General features: G+C 40.8%; 1 protein-coding gene across 4 annotated transcripts in view; it reads right to left on the bottom strand.

The window, feature by feature from the left end:
* asic1b (acid-sensing (proton-gated) ion channel 1b) overlaps positions 1-20,448 on the bottom strand; it is a 171,450-nt gene that overhangs the window by 15,596 nt on the left and 135,406 nt on the right. For 3 of the 4 annotated variants that reach the window (XM_061043334.1, XM_061043333.1, XM_061043331.1), the window contains 2 exons: positions 6,819-6,969; positions 1,847-1,974 (listed from right to left, as the gene is read on the bottom strand). In XM_061043334.1, the coding sequence (XP_060899317.1) occupies positions 1,847-1,974; positions 6,819-6,969 (279 nt within the window). Of the gene's footprint in view, positions 1-1,846; positions 1,975-6,818; positions 6,970-14,675; positions 15,693-20,448 lie in introns of those variants that run through there. The other variant, XM_061043332.1, reaches the window with a different exon arrangement.

Below are 20,448 nucleotides of genomic sequence, written 5' to 3'. Positions count from 1 at the left end.
TGTAGATCAAGAGGAGGGATCTGCAGTGAGAGGGCTACTGGGATGTGAGCCAGAGCTTGATCAACCCAGACAGGGTCAACTGGGCCATGCAGGACTTCTGATGGTATAAGCCCTGAAACACTCCCAGTGTTCGGAGAACAGAACAAGGATGGGGTAAGCCCCTTCATGGGTTTATGTTTGTTTTAAACTACATATGGATTTTTCCAAATGTTTGTGTTGATACCAGCTTATAAACCACCAACTGCAGAGAGAAATACAGACCTCTAGAAAAGTTCTGCTCGGCTGTATGAGAGTTGAGCAGGTGGCATAGAGAGGGTCAAAAACGTGTTTATTTACTTAAAACAACTAATATACAAGAGCTTTAAGGATTAACCAAAAATGTAACTGAGCGGCATATAACATCCTTTATTAACTTTCCTTTGAAGACTAGAAAACTAGCAATTGTGTGAAGACTGAAAGGAATTGAAGCAAGTACTATTTATTCAGTGAATTCTATGGGTATACACCATAAACTGTATATAAAGATGGACGGATCAACAGCTGCCTGGGAGAGAAGCCAAATTATTTAGAGCCCCCCTGCTGACTGTCTGCAGTACAGGTCATAAAGCAAGCCTCCTCTCTGTTAACAGATGGGACATGGGTGTCAATCTAAAAGGTTCAAGTACATGATGCTGTTTTGTCAAACCTGGATTCTGTTGTCATTTAAATTATCTAATTATATTTCATGTCAAAGTTTTAATTTCTTCTGAGTAGTTTTGTTTTTATTAGTCAATTGATGGAATAAAAGATCGGATGTAACACCATGATGTTCTGTAGACAGATGCAGTGTTCTGTCCCGGATTAGCAGAGTAGAGGAGGAAAGGTTAGACAAACTAACAGCACAGTTATTGAACTGTCCATGGTGTCTGCTCTGAACTGACACAATAATCTGATTTGCTGTGGACTGTTATCTACCTGAGGGAACTTCTAAGTTAAATGTGTGCTTCGGTTATAAGAGGGGGCGCGGTGCCAATTTGGTGGTTCCACCAGCCAGCTTCCTTCTGTGCATGTCTTGGGTGTATATATATACAAGGCCATTACAAACACATGAAAACAAAAACTAATATTGCCAATTTAGTTATAAAAGGCTCAAAGCAGTTTGGCTGACTAATAGGAAATATAATTTCTTTTCATTGCTATGCAGATGACACACAACTTTATGTCTCCATAAAATCAGCACAGTTAAATCTCAGTGTAGTTAATGATACACTTGATAAGCTGGCACCCTCCATTAAGACATTTTATTCACAGTTCAGTCCTCTTTTTTGTCCACTATAAATCTTTATTATTACGTAAGTTTTACTTTTTAATCACTCCATGCTCATCCTGGCTTATAAGTACCTGCATGTTACCTGAGATCTTGAATCAATACTGTGCTCTGCTAGCATTCCCCTAATCTGAACTTTAAACTAAAGGAAAGGGGGGGGTGAGTATTTACTGTGAGGGGAACAAACTCTGGAGCAGCCTACTTTTTGAATTTCATTAACTTTGTTTTCATAAATTGTTTTTTTCTAATTAACAGGCTTTCTATGCAGAACCAACCAAGTGAATTTGGATTACATCATTTTTTGCTCTATAAATAGAATTAATCATTATTACTATCAAGCTGGGGATGGTTCATTTTGTCCTTATACCCTATAAACAGTGCAAGTACTTTGAATTTCCCCACTGGGGATGAATAAATTATTATCTTATCTTAAGTAAATATTGCTTGCTGAAAATTACATTTCAATCCAATATTCTCTCTGACGTAATGTGCTGCAATACATTTTTCTGTGTGATTACTGTCATCATTTCCAAGCCATACCCGTTGTTCCTGACAGGAGACGAAGGTCTGAAACCCCGGCGCCACTCCAAAGCCCAGCTGATCAATGAACGGCGGCTCATCCTGGGTGTGGATCTGAACTTTGATCCCCGCTTCAAACGATGTCTCGTCTGTTGACAAGAAGAGGTTAGGACATTTACAACAGGGACGATGATTTGTATGCACACACCAGCCTACTGGGTCTAGCCGGCAGCAGTTGTAACTAATGAAATGGAGAACAAGCTTTGCTGCAGAGGAACATGTTCCAGCCAGAGAGGGATAAAACATACCGGATACTAAACTTGAATCAAAAACAAAAAACAATAAAATAAACACTTTACTGTTCACTTTAAGTCCTATTTTTAAAACATCCTTCCAATAGAGTAACTGCTTATTCATCAGTTTCTCCTTTGGATTCCTGAGGTTGACAATCACACTGTGGTCTTGTGGGAGTTAACAAAAGCTGGGATAAGGAGTGAGAGGATAAAGAAGATGGACCTCCTAAGTAGGCAGGTGTGTGACAATAAGTACCCCACAGGAGCCGTATTTCCTGCAGGGGGAAATGAAAGTGGAAGGATAAATTAATAAATAAATGATGTTGAGGATAAAAGGAAAATCAATACAGCTGACAGTTTCCTTCGCTACAGCACTCTGCTGTATAGATTTTAAATGAAGTAGATTGGCTTCTTTGATACTGAGAATGGGGGGAGGAGGGACATCACAATGACACGGCGCCTCAGACCTGTAGTAGTGCAAACATATTTCTTTCACATTAGCAGAGAACTGGAGCTGCTTATCATGGTGATGGCAGGCTAGATTCAAGAGATTTAGATCCTCTGAGCACTGGCTCTGGGATAAACTAGGATGTCTGTTTCCCGCCGCCTTTCTTCCAGCTTGTCACTTGGCATCGTCTTCTAAGTACCAGGCTTTCTCTCTGTTTTCCATTAAAGAGCTCAGGGATGCGGCTGGATTTCAGCATGAGAGCTGCGACAAAGAGCGACAGACTTTAACTGTTACACATCGCTCTTCTGAGACAGGATTTGAAGCTGTTTTCCTGTGCTGCCAAGTCAAATGCTAGAGGCTCAGAGCCGCAGATAGACACGAGAAGTGTCCAAACTTCTGACTGCAAAAGCACAAGTCATCTTTAATTTGCCATTGCCATCTGTCACCCATATGGAGATGAAAACATTGATATGAGGGCTCAAATTTGGTTTCAACCTAAATGTGATCATACTCTACAATATACACATTTAATATAGACATGTAGGTGCATCAAAGTTATTAAGATCAGCCTGAGTTTTGGTGTGACATAATTCCAAATATGAAGAATTAAACTGGAAAATATGTTAAAAAAAAAGTTTACATGACCTGGGGGAAATACTGTATCTTTTGTTTTTAACTCCCAATAATAGTTGTTATTTTTTGGGCCTTTTTGCCTCCTTTAGATAGGACAGCTGAAGAGAGACAGGAACCGCAGGGATGAGAGAGTGGGGATGACATGCAGCCGAAGGCCGTGATCTGATCCGAAACCCACAGTGGCTTCAACGAGGACCACAGCCTCCGTACATGGGGCATGCAACATAACCGCTAGGCCGTTGGCGCTCCCACAATAGTCTTTTTACTGAAAGCAGAAGTTCAAATTTGATGAAATGTCATCATCACATCTGCCCATGTAAGATTTCTCTTTTTAATTTTGTAGTCAGCTCTCTTGTTTTGTTATCAAATCAGGACAGGGCTGCAGTGTTTGCAACTGTTGCCTCACATCAAGGGCTTGAAACACCCGGCAGGTTTGTTATTTCTGTGAGGAGTTTCTGTCTGTGTGTGAAACCACATATTAAAGTCCTGCCTACTACATACTCAAACAGTATAAACTGCACACTAACTTGACATTTAGTTAGCAACATTCTGATCTACATCCTCTCTGTGTTAAATGAATACCGATTGAGTATGACAAGTGAGCTTCCCTATCATGCTTAAAAATGTTGGCCGTTCTCCATACACAACATCGCATGATATGAACAAACTACAAACTCAATATGACATCACACTTAGTATGAAAGTAATTGTTTTCAGAGACAGCGTATTTGTTCTCTTAATGTCCGTCTGGGTTTCCTCTGTCTGTTTCCTCCCACAGTCCAAACACATACAGGCCAGGTGAAGTCAAAACTATGCCTAACTGCCTGTTAAACTAAAAGTGATAATCCATATATGCAGAGTGACAATTGCATTGATTGTCGTCCTATATGGCAGTAACCTCTGTGTAATAAAGGCTTTGTGCCTAAAGCATTCATATATTAATTTCTTCATATAGAGTCAGATTCATCAATTTCTTCTTGTACCTTAGAATGTGTTTTCACAATGAAACCCTCAGGTGTACACGGTTCTAATCATGAAAATACAGACAAGCTCCTGAAGACTTCTTTTTGAAGGTCATAACTTCTTCTTTCACAGAAAATGTATTCCTTTGATGCCACCACTTCAACTTCTTTCTCAAGCCCTGCATCACTAAGCACTTGTTGCTTCATATAAGATCCACAGATTCTGTTAATAGCATTTGACAAAATTAATGGTTAAAACTAATAACAAATATAACCTTTAATAGGTAATTAAGATCAAATTCATAAAGTAATACCCTGCCCAATATCTATTTTGAAAGCAAATCTTTATTTTGTCATTGTAAGCTGTCCTGGTTATGTATGTGTTTTTAATTAAAGGCAGGGTTGGTAATTTTCTAAAACTATCATGATTTTGAAAGTGGCATTCCCTCAGTGCTCCGTCTGCACCCACCCCCTCCCCTCAGTGCTCCCTCAAAAGCCACGCCCCTCACTTACATGCACAAGCTCCGTTGTCTGTCGACCTTAAGACAGTTTTAACCAAAATCTTAAAAAGTGTATCTGGAGGAAATGACTAACCCTGCCTTCAACTTGTTAAACTGTGAAAGGAAGAATTTTTGATTTAATGTCATTTTCCTTTACAACTGTGGTGATCTCAGGTAGACTGCTGCAACACATTCATGGAGGAAACAGTATTCAGGGTGATAGCTGGGGTAAGATCTTTTTGTCCTGCACATCAAGCCAATGTCTGATCTCTGCATTCTCTGGTAATGACCAACTTGTTAGAAGTCGTAATGCACAATATGAGAAACAGAACACATATTTATATATATTTCCAGCTTTCTTTGATTTCACCCCTTTTTATCTTGATTTCTGTTTTTATAACCTGTGATGTGATGTTGTCTTCTTTACTTTTATATTATAGCCATTAGCTTGCAGACTTTTTTGTTATGTTTTTCTTTTTCTTTAATTGTTTTGCTTTAGAGCCTTAACTGCCTTTTGAGACCTACCAGTTGTATATTTTCTTATTTTCTTATTACTTGTATTTGCCTTTATACATATATATATATATATATCTATATATATATAGATATATATATATATTTTTTAGAAATCTCTCAATTTGACTTTACTGCTGATGTTTCATGAATAATCATGTGATATACTTAGTTGTTCTTTGTGTTAATTTGTGCATGCACATGTTTGATAAATACCCATCTTCTTGTTCTTGCAGACAGATCCAACGCTGGGAACATGCACGCTTTGAAAAATGAGGCCGCAGGTGTTTGAACTAGCACATTATGCATTGCACGGCATTTAACCAGATTAAACAGCCTGCTGCTAAAGGCTGTTAATATAGGACTAATTAATGGGCAATCTGCATTATACTCTGAGACAAAAGCTCCAGGTTTTTGAAAAACAATGACGGTATTATATCAGGGATTTAGGGCAATGGGTGGTTGATATGTCTCCAGGATTTAAGACAATAGTATGTTGTTGGTTTTTCAACGCTTTTGTTGTCGTTTCACAGCTGTTTAGCACTGCTATCAAAATATACTGACACCTGCAATCTAAAAATACAGAAGGTAATGCACAGAATGCAAAGTGATTAAAAAGAATGTAGAGTAAATAAACATCAAAAACTAACATCATAGTATATAACAATGAGTGATCGTGGCAACAGAACCCTTTAGTTTCCACCAAACCCCCTCTTTTAAAAGTATTAAATCATTAAATAATCTTACATAAAATGCGTAACGCATCATTATAAATAAAACATTTAGGCCTGGAGAAGTGGAGATTCATATTTAAATATGTTAGTCACATAACATCTTTTTGCTACATGTTTAATTACTATCACAGTGTTTCTGTGGCCACACCAAGCTGCCTCTTTACATTCATTTTTTCTGCACAGATAAAATATTGATAAAAACACACTGCAGCATATGTCGCTGCATTAAAATTAAGTAGCAGGGTCTCTCTGCGAAACACACAGAGAGGACTCTGTGTTGATGAAGGGTCAGCTCAGAAGGGAAGATCCTGTGGCATTAATTGATTTTATATCAGGCAAATGATTCTGCTCTCTTTTGATTCATGTGGACTAGAAGCCTGTTTGACAAGTGATGCAATTATACTCAAATGAAATCATATTTTCCAGATCAATAGCCATCTGTCTTTAATACAGTTTAGTCGATAATATCTGGTGGACACAGCGGGTGCATTTCATATGATCAGAGGGGGAATTTTTCAGGATCATCATTCATAATTTATGAAAGGTTATAAAGAATTTCATTTAATCAGATGCATACCTCAGCAGAAATCTGCTACGAATTAATCAATTTTTAACCCATGTGGTCTAAAGTGTGCACATGGGCATGGATCAAAAGCACCTGCAATGAGTCCAGACTCTATCTGAGGGATTAAAGAGGATTCTAAAAGATATTTTTCCCTCTGAGATTTCTTAAAGCACTGAAAATAAACAAGCTACTTTGGTGTTTTGTTGATTTAATGAAATCTGTTTCCAATTTCTTCAAGTCCCCGCTTAAGGGCAAACAGAAACACCAACCTAATGGGTTTTAGCTGAGGTCTTAAGAAGTGGGAATAGGATGTTTGTATGTGATGTATCATCCAGGAAAGCTTACCAGTCTCTCCCCATACAGGAAGGTATTCATCCTGCTGGATGTCCAACATCAGCTCCAGGCCGTTCCCCATCCCGCCCTTCATCGTCACCAGGAGGGGTCGCCCATCTTGGCCAGAATTAAAGGTGTAGCACTTCCCATAGCGTGTGAATATCTGGAATACACACAGAGACAAATACAGAGACATTAGCTTAGCATGGTCACAACAAGATGACAGATCTGCATCACATTCCTTTTTTTTTTTCGGGCCATTTTTTCCTTTATTATTTAGCTGAAGAGAGACAGGAAATTTTGGGAGGAGAGTGCAAAGGGATGACATGCAGCAAAGGGCAGAGGTCGGATTCAAACCCATGTGGTGCATGACATAACTGCCAGGCTATCCAGCGCCCCCTGCATCTCATTCTTAAACCAAGTCTGGCCCAATGGTAAAATCTCTGTTTCAAGCTGTACCCACTTAATGATTTTGAGGTGAAGAGTAAGACCAAACCAGTACTGAGCAGTAACCAGTTCTTGTGATGCTTTCCTACTCAGACTTCAGAGTCTTTTCTGTTGAGATGCCGCTGACAAACTGAGCCCCCCATCAGCCCTCTCAGTGCTGCATGATACAGTGAGAGCTTGAGTGAATGTGACATGACTTGTATTTCTGAGAGGACTATGCTGTGCCTGAGAAATCTTACAAACAACAACAATCACTGCTGACAACAATGTGGATCCTGCAGAGAGCGACTCAAGTTTTTTTTCTCCACATGCAGACTGTTACAGTTCAGTGAATAATCAATAAGTCAATCGATAGAAAGGTAAACAAACACTTTGTTGTCAATTAGACTTCGAATTTAATCAAAAGGACAAAAAACCCCACTCCATTTCAAGAAGCTAAAGCCAGTGAATGTTTTATATTTTTGGTCAAAATTAATTCAGCCTGAATCAAATGATCACTGGGAGTACTCGCCTTCAAATTTGGATTGAAAGCTTCTGGAAGAGAAGAAGGACAGATCAAGGCAGCTCAACACGCTCTGGTTCCACTTTCATCTCCTCAGTTCTGACACAATTCTGCAGATGGAACTCAGAGTTCAATGAATACGCCTCACTCCAGTCAAATCCTAACTCTACAGGCACTCAGATTACATTCCTGGAGTTTGTGCTGTCTCTGTTTGTGCAAGTATTTATAACTTATAGCAGCATCAGCAGCATAGACACAAGCAGGAAGCAGAGACCTGTTGGCAAAGACGTGATTGCCAGTGAACTAATGGATGTATAATTAAATCACAGACATTAGGAAATGGAAAGCCATGGCCAGCATCCAAAAGAAAACGTTCTCCTGCTTTTTTTTTCTTTTTCATCAAGAAACATGACTGTGCGCCCTGTATCAAAGCATCCTCGCTCACAATTAAGTTATTATTAACCTTCAGCATTTTGACGTTCATAGGAGGAAATGGAATAAGGAAGTGGAGGAGCTGTGCATGAAGAAGAAATGACACTAGGCAGAAAAAGGTAATAACTGAAATATGTCTCCTTCGTCATGTGCTCCTCTCTTTGTCTGTGTTCTGATACATTTTTATCATTATTAAGATAGCTGTACAAATGACTACATCTACTACAAATACAGAGAGAGACTGTACAAAAGGGTATTTTCTGCACGAGAAAGTTTAAGCTTATTTCTGTATTCAGACGACCTTGGGAACACATAAGAAGGCGTTGATTACATTCATACATAGTATGAGTCAGACATTAGCGCTTGATGACAAATCAGTAAAATGTCACAAACACCACTTTCACAGAGCTGGAAAAAAAAAGTCCAGCAGTGTCTGAAAAAGGGACAAAAAATCAACTATAATATGAATCCTGTTCAGTGAAGTGTGTAGGACAGAATGCAGCATGAATCACGATGAATTGCCTCCCAGTATGCAGTTATACAGTGGGAGCTTTTAAGACACCAAAGTGGTGAATATGTAATAAATAACCTTCTGAGATTCTGACACAGTACGAGATCCGACCTTTTGAGTGTGCAAGTGGCAAAACTGAGTCAAAATCGGTGCCTGAAAACGCCTGCATATGTGCTGTGAATCTAGAGCGTGGATGAACAACATCAGCAACATTTCCCATGAAATCCATCTTAGTCCTGGGAGTCGCCTTTCTCCGTAATCAGATCTTTTGTAATCATAACTCTTTGGAACATCGGGCAGGGAAATCTAAGGCTAAACATGGCACCACAAGCAAAAAAACATAAAGTAATTTTCTGATAGTTTGAGACTTTGGTACGGACACATTTTCCCCATGACATGAGATGCAGCAAAAGGCAAATATGTAAATATATAATAAAAAAAAACTGAATAGAAATCATCTTTGTTTGTCATTTCTTTAAAGGTTAACCATTTTAGGGTTCACCAAGATTGATTATTTTTAGGAGAAAAGGCTGAGGAGTCAGAAAAAAGAGAGCAGTTGGTTGGCAGATTCAAATCAAGAGAAGAAAACAGTGATAAGAACGATCATTAGTGATTGTATAAAAGGCTAATTCACACACTCACAACTCAATTAGAATATGAATGAGCATGCTTACATGGAAGATTGTGCGTGCGTGAGTGTGTGTGTGTGTGTGTGTGTGTGTGTGTGTGTGTACATTATTCTGCGTGCTTTTGTGCAGCCGCCCCTGCTCTCCATCTGTGTATTGGTTGATAATGTGGTAATTTACTACAGCAGGCCTGTAGTCAGAGTTGCTGTGGTAACCAGGAGATTGTTCTGGCTGTGGTGAGTGAAGAGCAGCAGCAGCAGCAGTGGGTGCCGCTGCTGACCTTGGGGAGTCAGGATCTTCATTGTGTTGTGTGGCTTTGAGATTTTTTTGTGCCGAGTCTCAACATGGTTTCTTCTTCACGTCTGTCTATAGAGCAGCCTGTCTGTCTTATTCCATGATGACTGCAGTGTTTCTCCAGAGGAACATTTTCCCAAATACATCTTGTCGATTCAGGAGGAGTTATGCATCATGTAGGAAGAGAACAGAAACCCTGATCAATGCATCAACAAATCCTTTAACTTAAAACAGAAAGGAACTGATTATAAATCAAAGGGGAGCAGCTTCAAATGGCTAATACAAGTCAACTGTGTTGCCCAAATGCATTTAGCATTAGCAGTGAGCATTCATTTGTGTTCCCTTAGGAGCCCTTCTAAAGAGATATTGCTCAACACCAAGCCCTACACATTACATTAAAAATGACTTCATCTTCTTAATGTGTTGCGGATATTAAATATTTAAGTCGACCCCACTTAAGAGGGAAAACACAGAAAGAGACATCACCCTCTTCAGTTCTTGCGGGGTGTAAAAATGTCAGCTCCTCTCTCTTCAATTAATAATTCACAGAAAGACAGCCCGACACTGTTGAGATGGCTCTCGGCTATCCTTCACAAGACAAAGTGACAGGGATGCACAAGCTGTTCCCTAAAGTTGCCAAGGAACCACTTTCTCCCCCCCCCCCCCTCCCCCCCGCTCCTTTAAATCAGATCTAAGCAAAAAGGTGTGATGTGTTGTGACAGGTACATAAACACACACAGCTATAATGGACAGCCTGGGTTTTACTCGGCACGGAATCAAGTCAGCTAAAAATATAAAATTGTTGATGTTTTCACTGTGTTTTTTATGCAATCAATTTATGGTCCACACATACAATAAAGTAAGAGTGGATAGCAAAGTGCTCCAATTTATCTGTCATGGTACTTGATCTAGGGAGTGAGTGTTGGCAGCGTAAGGAAAAAATCTTAGTGTACACTTGAGTAAAAATCCAACAAAACTCCACAACAAAATAGTTATAGCACAGTGTATCTTCTTCAAGCTGGAAAAGCCAATCTTTTTTAATTGTAAAAAAACCCCCCACAACATTCTGGTTTTTGAAGCTACTGTATATAGATATATTTTTTTAAAATGTGGCTAAAATTAAATGCCCCAGCTTCCACTTTGGCAAGCACTCGTCCTGCAACAGAAACTTTTACAGGGATTATAATGCTCCCAAAGCAAACTTTAGACTTTGGTTTCTGAGGATCAAATCAGAGCCTGACTGATATTTCTGAAGCAGGTGTGGAGCAGACAGGACTCACACGTAAATTATAAAACAATGATAAATGTTCTTAATTAAATTCATTGTTTAAGAACAATATCCTGAGAACACTTGTTTAGACACATTTGAGCCATATTCCATAAAAAATATTCTGTTTCCATTTTGCTCATCAGTCCCCATATTATTGATGAATATGGTGGCTTAAAGCAAACTTCCGCATCAGTCACAAAATCTCATATCCATTTCGCTCTAGTGGAAGTTTAGTAATGGTTTTTAATACTTTTAGCACTATTGGCAGGCGGTTATTCTGGAAAAATGCTATGATTGGTTTGGCATCTGTCATGTTTTAATATAAAACTTTAAACTTTAATTTTGAAGCCAACATAGAAGAGAAGACCTAGAGTTGCTCATGATCATAAAACGTTGAGCGACTAAGCAAAGCGCTGATAAGGTCTGTGACAAAATGTGAGGGGAGGAACTTTTACAAATGAAATATTTACCAGAGTTTATCATGCTGTAGGAGATTATTCTGTCCACCTGTTTCACTGAATGCTTCCAAAAAGACTCTTCTAAGTTGTCAGAGAGCAGGTGTGAGTTAAATGAATGAAGAGAGAAAGATTTTCTTCCGTCAGCTAGAGTCAAAGGAGTCACATCTGTTCACTAAAAGGTGTACGCTTGTTCGGCTTTTTGGACTAATGATGCTACAGTACAGCTGGTTGATCACATAGAATTGGAGTATTTTTACCAAGGGGCAACCTCCAATGAAGCAAGTACAGAAGTGCAAATGCCTGCAGTTCTTCGAGGGACTGCTTTAGGCTGGCTCCAAGAGCCCATCGGTCACATACAAACCACAAAATGCCTGTTTTTACTGCAGAAATGAACATGTTTACAACCTGGTTCAAAAAGAACTCGGTCTGATTAGTTATTGTCCTCATAGACTCACACTGTATGGAGGGTGAATTTTTTTTATAACGCATCCGTTTTGATTTTATGAACGAGTTATCCATAGTTAGGCACGTAGCCGACATGATTGACAGGTGGGCGAGTTGTCACGGTTTGTCAGGAGTTCTAAAACCCGCCTCACCTCCAGCTCTCAGCCTGTCGTTAGGTTGACTGTAAGTTAGGCTGAGACAGGAATTCCAGCATGGCGGATGCTGCCAGCCTCCAGAACCCCCCGCAGTGACAGATGGGTGACGTCACTCAGGCTTCATCCATTTATATTTACAGCATATGATTTTTGCCTTTGAGGTGCATAAACCTGCATTGAAAAAAAACTCTAAGCTACAGAGATTTCTGGTTAATTCATTCATTCTTTTGGTTTCGTACTGTCTGCAACTTCACTGTTTTGGTTTCACCTTTCAGCTAAAGTGATCAAAACAGAGCAGGTGGCTGTTTTACATGAAAAACTTCACAATTCTTTAAATCAATACCACCAAACAGCCAACAAATAACAGATTTATAAACTTAGCAACTAACATGTGAACAAAATGGAGCATTTAAAAACTGAATGAGCAACATATGTTTCCTTGAGTTAGCAAAGGGAAACACAGGGAGTGAGTAAATATAGGACAAACTTCATCAGGTGGCCAGAAACATGACTTTAAAGATCACTAATGTTGCCCTTTGTCTGCTAGAATTGTAAAAAAAAAAAAAAAAGGCAGCTGCTATAAATGTGAATGTGGCATCTTTATAAGGTAGTAATATGTTTTACAACTCGTAGTGCTGCTCCCAAATGGCCCAAACATCGATTAATAGAAGCATTAGCAAACTGTGTGCATTAGGAAACATTTGATGGTAACTGTTTTATATGTTAGAAACTTAACAACCTCTTACATTTTATTATGGCCATATATATCCGAGTGACACATGCAAATACTGATGTCGTTTTTTAAGTAGGGCCTAAAAGATTTGGAGTGGATTTTCCTTGTAACATTTCATCTATATATCTACAAAAAAGCATTGATTACTCTGATCAAGACGGGAAATAACCCCTCACTTAGACTTCCCAGCAAGACTTAAGAAACCTGAGTGGAAAGCTGTCAGTCAATAGGGCTGTACAGGAGGGACAGGGGCTGACTGCGTGTTCTCTGATGGATTTTATAACTAAAAAAATCAATGCTGGAGTGAGGAGAGGCCTGCCTGATGAGCATTGTGTGTGTGTGTGTGTGTGTGTGTGTGTGTGTGTGTGTGTGTGTGTGTGTGTGTGTGTTGTTAAAGCTCAGATAAAGAAAGATGGAGTAGCTGCATGTAGGGAGGGATGGATTTAAGAGGCCAGTGGACCAATTTTATAGAGTTTCAAGAGAGACCCAGCGACATGTGGGGACTTCTTGCACTAAAGTCAATACATCCTGGAAACCCTTTTCTATGTGCGCGGACTCCCCTTCCTCCTCCACACCTCACTTCTCAAGTGTGACTGATTCTATTGGTCTAACTCTTGTCGACGGCTCGTCTCGCCAGCCCCCGAGGCCAAGCAGGGCATCATCGATTATCTATGCCAGGCACATATCCCCAAAAACCAGACTTTGGCATTATGTGTATCTGTGAAATAGGTTGCTTTTGCTTGGTCACTCTTTAAAAAGACTGCACACAACATGAAATGTTCCTCAGGAAATTGGAAGGAGGAAATGTGTTTGACTGTGATAACTTGTTTTGTGGTTCCATAATGCATTGGGGTTTCAATTTGTGAAGAAATAAAAAGCTTCTGTTTGATGCATTACTTCTGGATACGGTTCGATGAAGCAGAGACTGAAGGCTGCCACTAATGCAAGCGGTTGAAAATTAAAACACTTCCCTCAAAACATAAAACAACCCTCAGTCTTGCCTGCTGCAAATGTCTATAAAACTGACCTCCCAGCATCAAAATGTGTTCCAAACACCAGAAGAAAAATCTACCCAACTGAAAACAAGTGTGTGTAATAATGAGGTGAGGGACAAGGAAAGAGAACGCAGGCTTCGACATTGTTCTCCAGGAGATGACGGCGTGCAATCAGTAAGGCCACAGTCTATCAGTGAGGCCAAAGCTAATTGTTTTCCATCACAGAGATGTTGTAAAGCTTTGCTAAATGAATCAAAAGTCTTCATTAGGAGGCAGATTGGTCTCCTGTGCGCATGGGAGTGTACACACACATTGATCCTGCAGTGATGGACGACAGGAGAGGGACCCTTTCAGACCATCTGCTGAGTGAAATAGTCCGCTGGCTGTTTGCAATATTCCCTGATACAGTTATTCAACTTCTGATGTTGTTAGGTGTGGAATTGAAATGGAAATCAGAATTTTCACAATATCTGGGGGTTCAGATGCAATTAGAGGGACCAAATAAGTAAGTGAGAGAGAAAGAGAGAGATCGGGGAGAGTGAAGGAACAGACGCTGTGAAAATTGCCAATGCCTCTTGTATTTCAAAGGCAGTGAATTCAGGAGAACTAAAGAGAATAAAACAGCAATGTTATGGACATATAAGGTGAGCTGATAATCAATTATGCATTTACATCTCTGCAAACTCACTACACAGCAGAAGACCGAATGGAAATATTACAGCAGCGTCTACAGTGCCAGTTTTATGAGGTATAGATATGGATAATTGAACTACTGAGGCACATCTCCAGGCAACAGTGCAGAGGAATGCGCATTGAGCAAAGACTCAAGATTGCATGTGTTCAAAGCAAACTAATTGCGTGGCCAGCAACACACACAGGATTCTGACAGGCAATTACGCACATGTCACCTTCTGGCACACCCCTAAAGATTGAAAAAGCTGCATCAACCTGTTGGGGAGGGGGAGTAAAAACAAAGGATTGAACTTTGGCGACACAACTCACGGTGCTGAAATTGCGCGGCCCGCACAGCTCTCCCTGGTAGCGGCAGTACAGCAGCATCTCCTCCAGCTGGTGTCCAAGCCGGTCCAGCAGCTGCCGCATGGACGGCTGGGACTCCCGCGGAGGTGGAAGAAAGTGGTTAAAGTCCAAAATCCGTGAGAGTGGTGACCAAGGCGGCTCTTCCCCCGTGCTCTCTCCTCCTTCCCCCCTCAGAGGTGTAAGCGCCTCTCTCGCTGCGGGTGACACCTGCCAGTTCCTCCCAAAAAGTCCAAGCCACCTCCCCGCGCTGAATATGTCCGTCTTCTTCATGCGCCGGGGCAGCAGCAGGTTCTGGTTGCAGATGGTGACGGCGGGGAAAACGAGCCTCTTCGCGTAAACCATGTGCGCCTTGGAGTAGACCGGAGAGGAGAGCAGGTACCGCACTCTGTTCGAGGACCAGGTGAAGAGCAGAGCCAGAGCCGCTAGGAATGCCAGCAGCCACGCTACCCTCCGCGGGTAGGAGCCGCTGAGGAAGATGTGTCTTAAGCCATGCAGGGTGGTGTGCTTCAGGAAGAGCTTCCCGGCCTCAGCGAGAGAGCCCGGCGGTCTCGAGCCCGGCTTCGACCCGGGTGAGTCGCACGGGCACATTTTGGAGGAAGGCTGCTGCTGCGCGCTCTCAACATGGGTCACATCTCAGTGAATGCGCCTGAACTCGCCACTGCACTCTCAGATGGCTGCTATGTGTCAGAGACTTTGGAGAGCAAAGAGAGAGAAAGAGAAAGAGAGAGAGAGAGGGAGAGGGAGAGGGAGAGAAAAGCGCACGGAGCTTTGCTCGGTCCTCTCACGCTCAGAAGCAGCTTGTGGCTGTGATTGGGACTATTCTATATTTTTTTTCAGTCGCGCAGCGCTCCTTTAGCTTGTCCAGGGGGTTTAGCGAAGTTATTTAAAATAGTTAAATGTTTTTCTGCAGCCGCACAGGGTATTATTCCAAAAATGCTACAGAGACAACGGGTTTATTTACATCCTCAATCATGTTGTAATTACAGGTTCCTTCCGTGTGCCTTCATATCTGACCCCTCTCCCCCCCAGCCCCCCCCCCCCCCACACACACACACACACACACACACCACCACCCTCCACACTCTCTGTCTCTCAGTGCTGTTTGCTGAATTAAATCAGTCGAAGCTACAGAAAATGTGTCTTTCGTTTCAAGCCAATGCACACGCGCGCACACACACACGCACGCGCACACGCACACGCACACACACACGCACACGCACACACACACACACACACACACACACACACACACACACCGCGCACCACAGAAGGTAATGCTATAGAGACTTTAGCCGTTCTCATTACTGCTCCACCAGTTGAATTTTAAACACTGCAGGTACAAAGAAAACATTCACAGGGGTTAGGCACCCATTTTGGTGAGGCATAGGTGTAAACAAACTGCTGGTTGACATTCCCATCTGTCACTTCTCTGATGTCATTCGGTAAAAGATGTTAAGGGAGAAAACAAAAAGGTCAAGACGCTGCGGTTTAATGAATGCTAATGATGATGCACGTCTTAAAAACAACCCCCACAAAGTCCCAAAGAGCCTGGATCAGATTTAATGGGAGTCTTGACCCTGTGGTGCCTCATCTTATAGGCTGTGATGAGGGGAAACCTGTTTGAGGCAGGCGACAGAGGCCTGAACGCACCATTGAAGAGCAGCTTGCGGATGCCATCCCTCTCTCTCTTGAGGGGAGTTGGTTAAGTGGTGCTTCATGCTTGGCTGGTCATTGTCACAAAGTGTTGCCGTCCAGAGTAAAAACTGGGCAGTGTGCAAGGCCTGATTCGTACTCCATCGTACTTATGGGTGTGTGAAGTTTATGTGAGGTAAAAAAAGGAGAGAAGCAAATGGCGTGAATGAGAGGAGAAGAAGAGCATGAATGAAGGGTACTTGGTAAATCCCCTTTTCTTGTCTTGGCTTTTTTTTCTCTCTCGAAGGATACATGGTGTTTCATGCAGCTTGGGTATCGGTAATTGCTTAACTGGGAAAAACGGGTGAATTGCTAAAAAAGAAAGCAGTCAGGCATTCAGACTGGTTGTTAAAATAGTGAGGGGGATTCTGAGGTGTTCCGAGTCCAGGCGGAGACTATCACGGGGTCTTCTCCCTGTTGGATGTGCCAAGAAAAACCCAACAGGAAGCATCCAGGAGGCATCAGATGCCCAAATCAGCTGAACTGTGTCCTCTCTACTCTGAGGTTCCCCCGACTATCCGATCTCCTCACCCTATCTCTACCCTGATTCTTTTTTTTTTTTTTTTTTTTTTACAGCTGGATTGTATCAGTTTAAGAAATATCTCCTTCTACTTCCTTTTAAACGGTTTAATTCACAACACTCTTTCCAAAATCTTTTAAGAAAAACTGGAGTGACCTTAAACGCTTGACGCAATACACTGCATACTATTGGATCCCTTTCTTCACATTCATGCATGATACGGACACAACTCTACCCCCGATCAAGATTTCATTCATGTGCTTAAATGGAAGGACACTCTGTGGGCAAAGATGGAACCATGAGGCATGTCCGTTTTACAGGAGCTGTTTTGGTGATCGCGTTTCAAAGTCCTCCAGAAAGTTTCAATGCCTGAAACTGCACATGGTTGGGTTCAGTGATAAAATTTGTCACTGCACGCTGAAACCCTAACCCTAAACCAAACTGGCAGCCCGACACTTGGTCAAACTGCCAAATGTTTTTAAGGTCATACAGAGGTACAAGTATAACATCTAGAATGTTAACCAGTTGAAAAAAATCATAGTTTGTTTAAGGTTTTCACCGAAATTCAATTAAACCTTTGAAATGGCTGCACATATTGGATTCACTCTTAGGATAAGAAATTTTGCACAAATGTTTTCCAGGTTTGGGCTATTTGTGTCACTGACCAACAGAAGCCTTCTTGACAGTGCTGACCTTTTATTCAACCTGCTCTGTAGGAGTACAAACTCTTCCAATAAAGACCAATGAGTTGTGAAACAAGAGTCGATGTGTGGACTTATTGTTCACTCAACCTAATGAGCTTGCTAATGCTCAGAAGAGCTTTATTTTCCCTCCTCAACAACTTTGAAACAAAATGATTCAAGCGGTAAACAGTAGGTCAGAGGTTGATGTAAACAGAACAACAGAGAGACAAATGGAGATGTATGAGCTTTCTTTTTTTTAAATATATGAATAGTGTTAGCGTGTATGGTTTGCTGAGCTGTTAAAGCAGTTCACTAAGTGACCCAGTGGGAATATATTTACTAAATCACAGAGTTGCTTGAACTTTAAGCTCCCTGCAAATGTTCTGTTGATAACAGGCTACCAAGCCAGGCTGCAACAACTTACCACGACAATTTGTTGACCAAAATAAAGCCAATCAATTCACAAAAATGTAGTCCCAGCAGCAACCTGACTCGGGGAAAAAAAAAGGAATCGAACCAAAGAAAAAGATGCTAGAACTCTTTGTTTTCCTTGAGCCAAAATCCTCTCAAACATGCAGGCTTTATCAGCAAGCTGTTGAACTTCTTAACCAAAATTGATTGACTGTTTTTACATTGAACTCTATTGTTCTTTTGTGCATGTTCTGATCTAGTGTGCTTTGAAATGGTTGTGTTATAGTCTTACAAAGTTTTTCTGTTAAGTGTTCTTGAGCACTGCACCAAACTAATCTCCCGTGCAAGATAATAAAGTTGATCTAAATTTGAACCTGCATGATGCTCATCCACAACCATGATCTTCCACACTCCTACTTTTCTGCTTGACTGCACAGAGGTCACATAACTTCCTACATTGATGTTATTCTTGGTGATTCTGGGCTGCTTTTAAGTCCAGTCGATGCCTCACCCACCCACAGGCTACATGACACTGCACAGAGTGTACATGATTTGAGAGTCAAGCATTACCAGGAACAGATGAGATCACGCAACCACCAGCAGTTTAATCACCGTCCATGTTTCTGGCTTCATAGAGGCTACAGCCGTCTTACTCATACTCTCTTCGCTGCAATGGACTGTAACCCACGCCATGATGTCCCTTCTGTGGACAATAAGGTCTTCTTCTCGAGCTATTACTCATGATTTAATAAGTGAGGGTGTCATTGGTGATGGTTGCATAATGGCTTCCCACTGAGATACCACAAGCACGTATTCAAGAGATGCACCATGAGAATCAAGATGTGCCGGGGTTGAACGCAGCTATGTTTCATGTAGAGTGCTTCTTCATATGTGAACTAGATTGTTAGAGAGAACAAGCACACAAGAAAAGAGAAAATAACCTCTTTTGTATGTTACACTGCAAACAGTAGGCACATGAGCATGAACATTTGGTTGCATGTCAAGTTTTTGTTGTGCCTTTTATACATAAAAATGGTGGGAGGTGTATCAGAATTCTCCAGAGATGCATCCTGACACTTGTGGCATTTAGCAGCATTTGTTCTACCCCATTTCCCCAGTCCGCTCATCTACACAGGGAGACATATTGGAGGAGAGCCTCTGTACAACAAAGCTAATCAGTCTGGGTGAAGGGATAATGATGTACTGGCTTGACAGGGGAACACAAGCCCATAACAAGTGTACCAACCACAGAATAACAAATGAAGTCACTGTGAAACTGCAGTTAAAGAGTTTCACTAATGAACCTGTTATGAATGCAAACAGGGATATTTGTTGGGGTACAGTGGGAATATGTCTTAGGTCTATTTAATACCTTGGTGTCTGAGATGTAAATAAATCCTGTGTTTTATTGAGTGCTGAATAAATCACGACTTTACTGACGGATAAAGGCTGAGACACTGTTTCGAACACACCTCTACTGCTTCAATCAATTATGAAGTTTTTTTTTTAAAATCCCATAATAAAAAGCTGCTTCCTTGATTAGTAATACCCACGAAAAGTGCAGCCTATTGATTTCTGAATGTTGTGTAAACTCCCCTAGCAGAACTTTAAATAACACACTCTCTTTGTAAAGCATCTTTCATAAAAGAAGTGTAGCTCTAAATGCTCAGTTATAAGGAAGTTTATTACATGAACTGGGTGCTTAAAATGAAAGCAGACAAAAAAGAACTCAAAAACAAGGAGGTAATGCTAGTAAGGAAGTAATGTAGAATAAAATGTAATATAAAACCTTTTTGAGAATGAATGAATAATAGGGATAAAATGGAAATCAAGAATACAGCATTTGAAAGATTATGAAGAAGAGCAGGAGTTACAAGCAAACTGCAGAAAGAGTCCCCTTTATCATCTAAGCCATAGTTACTTAAAGGCTAAAGGGTAAGAGATAAGTTTTAGCTAAGTATTAAGTGAGCTGGCACCCTGATATTTATAGGCAGTGTGCTGCATAGTTTTTTGGTTGCAACTGACAAAGGCTCAAAGCACAATTGTCTTTTGGCTATTGCTGTGAACCTCCAATAAGCCTGCAGTATATAACGGATGTGTTATTAAAGGCAAATATTTAAAGGAAGATCTCAAACTTTCTTTTTATCCAAATTCGGCATATATTATGTAAAATGCCTGAAACTATTGGTGGTTTTCTTTCATCTTTGGGATGCAGCTGCAAAATCTGTTATTCTTCCAGCACCAGCTCCATCATTTGACACGTACAGTGATGTAGTTTTTTTTGGCAATTTCAGATTAGACTTTTAATCTTCACCTTCATTCATGAAGTAAACAAGCAACAAAAAAAGCAAAAGTATGAATGCATATTCATAAAAAACAATTGCAGCCAGCCAGAATATATGATGCTGCATCTTGAACCTTTCAGACCAAT

This window comes from Labrus mixtus, chromosome 7, assembly GCF_963584025.1.
Source record: "Labrus mixtus chromosome 7, fLabMix1.1, whole genome shotgun sequence".
Lineage (NCBI taxonomy): Eukaryota > Metazoa > Chordata > Actinopteri > Labriformes > Labridae > Labrus > Labrus mixtus.
Note: the sequence above shows the minus strand (reverse complement) of the source record. Positions and strands in the feature narration are given on the sequence as shown.